This window comes from Lepidothrix coronata, unplaced genomic scaffold (assembly GCF_001604755.1).
Source record: "Lepidothrix coronata isolate B3197 unplaced genomic scaffold, Lepidothrix_coronata-1.0 Scaffold357, whole genome shotgun sequence".
Taxonomy (NCBI): Eukaryota; Metazoa; Chordata; class Aves; order Passeriformes; family Pipridae; genus Lepidothrix; species Lepidothrix coronata.
The window spans coordinates 78,486-86,545 of record NW_016690537.1 but is presented as its reverse complement, the minus strand read 5'-3'; the positions used below and the strand labels follow the sequence as shown (position 1 = coordinate 86,545).

The 8,060-nt window shown below is 58.8% G+C and overlaps 1 protein-coding gene across 1 annotated transcript in view; it reads left to right on the top strand.

Moving 5' to 3' along the window:
* SMO (smoothened, frizzled class receptor) overlaps window positions 1-8,060 on the top strand; it is a 12,884-nt gene extending 4,824 nt beyond the window's left edge. The window contains exons 2-12 of the mRNA XM_017838777.1: window positions 269-474; window positions 1,062-1,271; window positions 1,351-1,523; window positions 1,688-1,907; window positions 1,999-2,122; window positions 2,205-2,297; window positions 2,499-2,607; window positions 2,788-2,973; window positions 3,305-3,453; window positions 3,539-3,673; window positions 3,822-8,060. Of these exons, the coding sequence (XP_017694266.1) occupies window positions 269-474; window positions 1,062-1,271; window positions 1,351-1,523; window positions 1,688-1,907; window positions 1,999-2,122; window positions 2,205-2,297; window positions 2,499-2,607; window positions 2,788-2,973; window positions 3,305-3,453; window positions 3,539-3,673; window positions 3,822-4,345 (2,129 nt within the window). The 3' untranslated portion in view covers window positions 4,346-8,060. The remainder of the gene's footprint in view (window positions 1-268; window positions 475-1,061; window positions 1,272-1,350; window positions 1,524-1,687; window positions 1,908-1,998; window positions 2,123-2,204; window positions 2,298-2,498; window positions 2,608-2,787; window positions 2,974-3,304; window positions 3,454-3,538; window positions 3,674-3,821) is intronic.

Sequence of the window (8,060 nt, the reverse complement as noted above, 5' to 3'; positions counted from 1 at the left end):
GGGGACCATGGATAGGTGCAGTACAGAGGGAGCAGTGTAGCAGGGGACCATGGATAGGTGCAGTACAGAGGGGAACAGTATAGCAGGGGACCAGGGCTGAGCCCCTGGTGGCGCATGTGGCACCCCAGAGGTGTTACAGACTGTCCCAGTGCAGCGTGTGGGTGCTGGTGCTCCCCACCACCCCCCCTGGGCTCTGCCCCTTCCCTGTGGGTGGGGGGATGGCAGGAGGTGGGTGTGCCCAGGGGGGGTGACAGCGGTCTCCCCGCAGGCCTGCGCAACGCCCCGCGCTGCTGGGACGTCATCCAGCCCCTGCTCTGCGCCGTCTACATGCCCAAGTGCGAGGATGGGCAGGTGGAGCTGCCCAGCCAGACCCTGTGCCAGGCCACCCGGGCGCCCTGCACCATCGTGGAGCGCGAGCGGGGCTGGCCCGACTTCCTCAAGTGCACGACCGACCGCTTCCCCGAGGGCTGCCCGGTACGACACGGGGGGGCCCTGCCAGGCTGCCTCCTCACGGGGCAGCGGGGAAAAAAAACGTCACTTCTCAGGAAGGGAAAGTGGCTTTTGGGAGGAGAAAAGGGTCAGGGTTGTTCAGCCTGGAGAAGAGAAGGCTCAAAGAAGATCTTGAGCCCCTTACAGTGCTTAAAGGGGCTCCAAGAGAGCTGGAGAAGGACTTGGGACAAGGGATGGAGGGATAGGACACAGGGAATGGCTTCCCACTGCCAGAGGGCTGGGTGAGATGGGATATTGGGAAGGAATTCCTGGCTGGGAGGGTGGGGAGGCCCTGGCATAAGTTGCCCAGAGCATGTGTGGCTGCCCTTGGATCCCTGGAAGTGTCCAAGACCACGTTGGACAGGGCTTGGAGCAAGCTGTGATAGTTAAAGGTGTCCCTGCCCATGGCAGGGGAGTTGGGACCGGATGAGCTTTAAGGTCCCTTCCAACCCAAACCATTCCATGATGATCCAATGAAACCCGGCTATCCCCTGCCCTCTGCTGAGGACTGACGTCCCCCTTCGCCATGGGGGTGTTTCCTCCTCCTCACGGCCCCGTTTCTCGTCCGGCAGAACGAGGTGCAGAACATCAAGTTCAACAGCTCGGGACAGTGCGAGGCGCCGCTGGTGCGCACGGACAACCCCAAGAGCTGGTACGAGGACGTGGAGGGCTGTGGCATCCAGTGCCAGAACCCGCTGTTCACCGAGAAGGAGCACCGCGAGATGCACACCTACATCGCCGCCTTCAGCTCCGTCACCATCTTCTGCACCTTCTTCACCCTGGTGAGACGCGGGGGGAGCGCGGGGAGGTGCCCCCGGAAGGGCGCGGGGCACCAAGCTGTCGCTCTCTCCGCCCCGCCAGGCCACGTTTGTCGCCGACTGGAGGAACTCCAACCGCTACCCCGCCGTCATCCTGTTCTACGTCAACGCCTGCTTCTTCGTGGGCAGCATCGGCTGGCTGGCACAGTTCATGGACGGCGCCCGCAACGAGATCGTGTGCCGGGCCGACGGCACCATGCGGCTAGGGGAGCCCACGTACGTGCCGCCTCCATCCCCACGTCCTGAGAGGTGTCCCTGACACCAAGGAGGGCTTCTTGGGGTTTGCTGGCCTCTTGGGAGCCGGGGGGATGAGACCCCCTTCCTCCTCGCTGTCCCCTCGTGGAGGTGGGTGACGTTTCTGTCTCGCCTGCCCCCCGTAGGTCCAACGAGACGCTTTCCTGCGTCATCATCTTCGTCATCGTTTACTACTCGCTGATGTCGGGAGTCATCTGGTTCGTCATGCTGACCTACGCCTGGCACACCTCCTTCAAGGCCCTGGGCACCACCTACCAGCCGCTGCTGGGCAAGACCTCCTACTTCCACCTCATCACCTGGTCCATCCCCTTTGTCCTCACCGTGGCCATCCTGGCAGTGGCGCAGGTAACGGGGTCACCATCCCGCGACAGTTCCCTCCCAGGGTGACGCCCACAGGGCCAGCTGACCCCCCTGTCCCTGTGCCCGTCTCTGCCAGGTGGATGGTGACTCTGTCAGTGGCATCTGCTTCGTGGGCTACAAGAACTACCGCTACCGAGCCGGCTTCGTCCTGGCGCCCATCGGGCTCGTCCTCATTGTGGGGGGCTATTTCCTCATCCGGGGTAGGTGTGGGCCCAGCTCCCTGAGGGGGTGGGGGCACTGTGGGTGTCCCCCCACCCTCATCCCCTCATCCCTCCACCGCAGGGGTCATGACGCTCTTCTCCATCAAGAGCAACCACCCCGGGCTGCTGAGCGAGAAGGCGGCCAGCAAGATCAACGAGACCATGCTGCGCCTGGGTAAGGGGGTCCATTGGCACCGTTCCCATGGGAACTGGGGTGGGAGTGGGGACATTTTGTCCCCTGAAGTCAGACAGCCCTTTCCAAGGGGTAGTGGCAATGGAGACAAAGATGCAGTGATGTGACACAGCCCCAGTGCAGCGTCTGTGCCCTGGTGTCGCTGGGGTTTGGCGACAATGGAATGTCCCACTTCTCTTCCAGGCATCTTTGGCTTCTTGGCCTTTGGCTTCGTCTTCATCACCTTTGGCTGCCACTTCTATGACTTCTTCAACCAGGCGGAGTGGGAGCGCAGCTTTCGGGAATACGTCCTGTGAGTGGGACGGGGAGGGAGGGCGAGGGGGACACCGGTGGCATCCCAGCACCTCACACTGCTGAGTGGAGGTCCCCGTGTCCCCCACCGGTGCTGCCACCACATCTCCACCCTGCAGAGCTGTGGGGGGTCGCTGGTGTCCCCCCTCCTCACAGCCGGTGTCCCGTGTCTGTCCCTCAGGTGCGAGGCCAACGTGACCATCGCCACGCAGACCAACAAGCCCATCCCAGATTGTGAGATCAAGAACCGGCCGAGCCTGCTGGTGGAGAAGATCAACCTCTTCGCCATGTTCGGCACCGGTGTCTCCATGAGCACCTGGGTCTGGACCAAGGCCACCCTGCTCATCTGGAAGCGCACCTGGTGCAGGTGGGACACCCTGAGGGTGTCACCCCAGCTTCGTGGGGCCCTTCCCGCCCCATCCAACGTCCTGAGATGTTGGAAGATGTCCCCAGATATTTGTCCCTCAGCTCAGTGAGTTGTGGGCTCAGCGGTGTAGGAATGGGGTGGCCTCTCCCCCTTGGCAGGTGTCTCACACCCTGTTCGTGGGACACCTCCACCCCCAGGGGACCCATCCAGTGCATCCCCCAGACCGGTATCCCCGTCCAGAATGGGAGAGGGAGATGGGGAGGGTCCCTGTGCCCCTGGCTGTGACACCTGAGCCCCACCACATCCCTGCTCTGAGCCTCCATGTCCCCAGGCTGACGGGGCAGAGCGACGACCAGCCCAAGAGGATCAAGAAGAGCAAGATGATCGCCAAGGCCTTCTCCAAGCGCAAGGAGCTGCTGCGCGACCCGGGCCGGGAGCTGTCCTTCAGCATGCACACCGTGTCACACGACGGTCCTGTGGGTACGTGCCTGTGGGAGGGGACTGTCCCAGCAGCACCCCGGGGTCCCCGGTGCCCCCCTTTGACCAGACCCCCCTGTCATTGCAGCCGGTTTAGCCTTCGACATCAACGAGCCGTCGGCTGATGTGTCCTCAGCCTGGGCCCAGCACGTCACCAAGATGGTGGCCAGGAGAGGGGCCATCCTGCCCCAGGACGTCTCCGTGACGCCCGTGGCAACGCCTGGCAAGTTCCATGTGGGGAATTTCAGGGGGAACGAGCTGGGCTGAGGGGTGTTGGGGATGTGCAGGGAGGCAGAGCGGGGGGCTGGGGCTGGTGGGGGGCACGGGGCAGGACGTGGCCGCTCTCACCTGCCCAATCCCACGTCCCGCAGTGCCACCGGAGGAGAGGGCCAACCTCTGGATCGTGGAAGCCGACGTCTCCCCCGAGCTGCAGAAGCGCAGCGGCCGAAAGAAGAAGCGGAGGAAGAAGAAGAAGGAGGTGGACCCAGGCCCCGAGCGCTGCCTGGGGGGCTCCACGGCCCCCCTGGCCCCCAGCACCGTCCCTCGCCTGCCCCGCCTGCCCCCCCAGCCCTGCCTGGTGGCCTTTGCCCCCGATGTCCTCCCGGGGCTCCCGGCCGGCCGGCCCGACGCCGCCTTCTCCGGGGTGCCGTGGGGTGGGCACCGCAGAGCCAACGTCTTCCACCTCGTCAGCAACCCCTTCTGCCCCGAGAGCGGGTCCCTGGAGGAGGAGAGCCCCGGGCCCAGCCCCGGGCACTGGCAGCACAACGGGGGTCCCCTCTGGGCCCCCAACCCCGGGGGGCCGAGGACTCAGGGCCGCCGGGCCGGGCTGGCCCCCATCCACTCCCGGACCAACCTGGTGGACGCGGAGCTGCTGGACCCCGACTCGGACTTCTGAACCCACCGGGGTGTTGTGAGGGGATGGGGACGCCTGGGGTGAGACCCCAAGGCTCGGCCAGCACTGGCAGCCTGTGAGGGGACACCAGAACACACCTCATCCCACCAGGATCCATCCCGACAGCCCGGCACGGCCAAATTGTCCCATCAGAGCAGGCATTTCTCCCTCCACCAGCCAGACTTGATGCACACCCCAGCCCAGCAAGAAAGGTTTTGGGGTTCCCTCCGGCATCACTGCAAGAAGAGAAACGGGCTGTCAGTGGAACAACCCCCCCCAGGTCCTGCAGGGATTTAAGGACAACGGGGACACTCCCTTTGCAGGGGACCAGCGGGACCAGCGGCGGGCGAGCGTAGATCAGGGTAGATTTTGGGGTGCTTTGTCCCACAGCTCTGCCCCACCCACAGCTAGAGGTACGTAGAGCTCACAGACACTTGTGCCAATAGGGATTTTTGTGTTACATTTCTTATTTTTTGCTCTTTGTACGGGACGCCGGGCACGGCTCCGCTTGGGCGCTGCAGCCGGGAGCGGGGTGAGCCCAGTCACGGGGCGACAGCAGCGTCATCCCTGGGGTGCACCCCTTTTTCTGGGCCCACCCCTCTTCCTTCAGGGGTCCCAAAGTGCCTTCCAGCTTCCCAGAGAGCTGAGCCAGACCCAAAGCAGAGAGGGTTGGTGGGATGGGAGATGGGAAGCGCCTTGGGGTGCACGGGCGCTCCCCGAGCCACGGTGCAAAAAAACTCCCCAAAAAAACTTTGAAACCTCGGGGTCACCAACCCCCTGAGCAAACTTTTTTACTATTTTTTTAAGAATCCCCCCCCCAAATTACAGGGAACCTGGCTGAGCCCCGAGGCAGGAGGACTCCGGTCCCTGCTGGTGTTTGTATCTGCCCGTTATCCCTGTTCCTGTTTTTATCAGATCCCGGTAGGCTCCTGGTTTTCTCGCTATCCCAGTGACCTCCACGGGTTCATTTTTGCTGTGTAAAGGAAAACCCTCCTGTATCAGTATTAAATTTACCAAGTTTTCATTCCCAGTGGCTGCCTTGGGCTCTTTGAGGAGGGATCAGTGCGGGAAAACATCGGGGTGGGGGCTTGTCCTTTGTCCTAAAAAACCTCACACTACTTTAAAAATTGCTAAAAGCTGCTTTAAGCTGCTTTAAAGTGCTTAAAACTGCTTTAAAGTGCCTTAAGAACTGCTTTAAAGTGCTCTGAACCCCCCGTTTCACCAGCACAAGGCAGGGGTGAGGGGCTGGAAATGCCTGTGGGGGAGATTTTTGGAGGCACTGGCCGGGCTCTGGCAGCAAAGTGGGAGCTCTGGGAGGGCCCTTTGCCAGCAGGTGGCACTACGGGCTTAAATATCCCCAAAAACCACTTTTGGGGGGCTGCTGGGTGCCTTGGTGGGGGTCCCACAAGGGCATCTGATCTTTCCCATGGTGCTGGGTGGATGGTGCTTTTTTGGGATAAATACTGCTTTGGCAAAATATCCCTTTTTGTTTCACTTGGGAATGATGCAGCCAAGTGCTGGGTTATCCCAGAGCCCAGACCCTGAAATTTGGGTGGAATTGGTCAGTGAAAGTGGCATTTTACTGTTGTTTTTTGGAGAGCAGGATGGGCTCACTCTGCTCCAGAGTAAAGGCTGGGTTGTCCAGGGTGAAACAAAAAGTTTCTCTTTATCTATCTTTTAATTTTTTGGCCTTTTTTTTCTCTTTATATATACCTATATTTTATTTTTGTGGGCTTTTTTTTTTGTCTCCTTTTATGTATTTCATTTCCGTAGGTTTTCTATTCCTAAGTGATTTGCCATTTTGAACCAAAAAGCTACAATTCTTAATTTTGGAAACAGCAGGAGATGTCGTGACACTGCCACATCCCCTCTGTTTTCCCTCCCCTAGAAAAAAAGCCACCTCAGTTTGGCACACAGGGACAAAGCAGTGAGTTTTTAAGGAAGGAGGGAGCATTTATCCTGGGAAACACCCCATATTCCTCACTAGAGGCTTGGAAGATGGGAGCAGCGTGGAAAGACTGGGAGCAGTCACCAAACTTCACTATTTAAATAGTGATGATTTAAATAATGACGGTTAAAAGGGATGAAACATCACCCACCATGGGACAAATTCAGCCCAGTTCCTGATTCCTGCTTTTCCCTGGGAGCACTGAGCACCCACACCCAAAAGCAGCTGGTGCTCGTGGTGGGGATGCTGCTCAGGCTCAGGTTTTGCAGGAGAATAAGGATAATTGGGAATAAAAATGAAGAACAAGGTGGTGGGGAGGTGCCTTTGCCTTCCCTTTCCCACCTTACTCCTGTCAGGGGACAGGGATGGGGAGCACAGACACTGCCATGGGTTTCCTGAGTGAAACCCCATCCAGGGAACCACCCTTTGGAGCAGGGAAAGCCCTTGTGGTCACCCACAACGGGATGTGGGACCAGGGAAGGGATGGGAGCCCCCCGGGGTGGCCGATCCAGGACAAGGCTGGATCACGTTTCCCTGAATTTTTCTGCAAGAGCATCATCTCCCTCCGGCTCCTTCAGCATCAGTGAAGGTCCTGGCAAGTTTTAAGGAGCTGAGGGACAAATCTCCTCCCTTGGGTGACCCAGGTGTCACCCACTGGCTGCCAAAATCCAATTAATTTCCCTGGCTGTACCTCGAATATCCTTGGGGAAAAGCTCAAATGCTCCCATGGGAAGTGCAGGAGATCAAACCACAGAGGGTCTCAGGTCTCCTCAGCACCCCCAGAGCTTTCACTGGGGCAAAGCAGGGAGAGTTCAAGAAATCTGGATGATATTCCCTGTGAATGCACTTAGCCACTCATCCCCAGGGACAAAGGCTGGCATTGTCCATCCGGCTGGTTGCCTTTGCCATAATTAAATGAAGGAGAACTCTGGATAGCCCAGGCTGGTCACAGGGATGTTGCCAGGAGGAATTGATGGCTGCAGGAAAATTGGACTGCTGGAATCAGATGGGCAAATGCTGAATCATCTGAAAATCATCCAAAATTCCTCTCAGTGGGACAGAGGGACAATCAGAAGGGAGAACATTATAGGGTGGTATTGATTTCCAGTTTGGAATTATACATCCTGGCAGGATGGCAACCATCTTTTGGCATCCAGGAGGGTGCTGGTGTCTTAAAGAATTGAAAAACTTCCATAGAAATCTCTTCCCTCTTTTCTTCGTGCCTGGAAGGCTCAGCTGTTGCAGTGGTGCTGGGAAAAGCTTCCCTGCAGCTGGGTCACTGTGGGGCTGGAGAGGAGCCGGTACCATCCCAGTCAGCAGCAGCTTGGCTGCTTTGAACTGGGAGGAGGGAAGTGAAAAGGATCCACATGGAGCTGTCCTGCCCTCTGTCACACTCCTGGCTGCTGATCCCATATTCCAGCACTGCTTTTAGGGCTGAACATCACAGGAATGGGCAAACCAGACTGTGGAAGTAATGAGTCCTGCCTCTGGCATTGCCACATGATGCCAACCATTCCCCATGGCATGGTGTGGTTGGATGGAGGATTTCAGGGAATGTGGCCAATCAGGAGGTGAATGGCTCAGCCACACTCGATTTTGTGGCTGTGGTGGGGGAGAAAAACTTGGGTTTTCCTTCTTTGTTTAAGATCAAAGCGTGGGTGTCCACACAGAGCACCTGGGATTTCCTCCATCCTTCCTCCCTGGTTGTCACCTGCCAGAGAATCCCAGGATCCCTGAGGTTGGAAAAGCCCTCCCAGCCCATGGATCCCC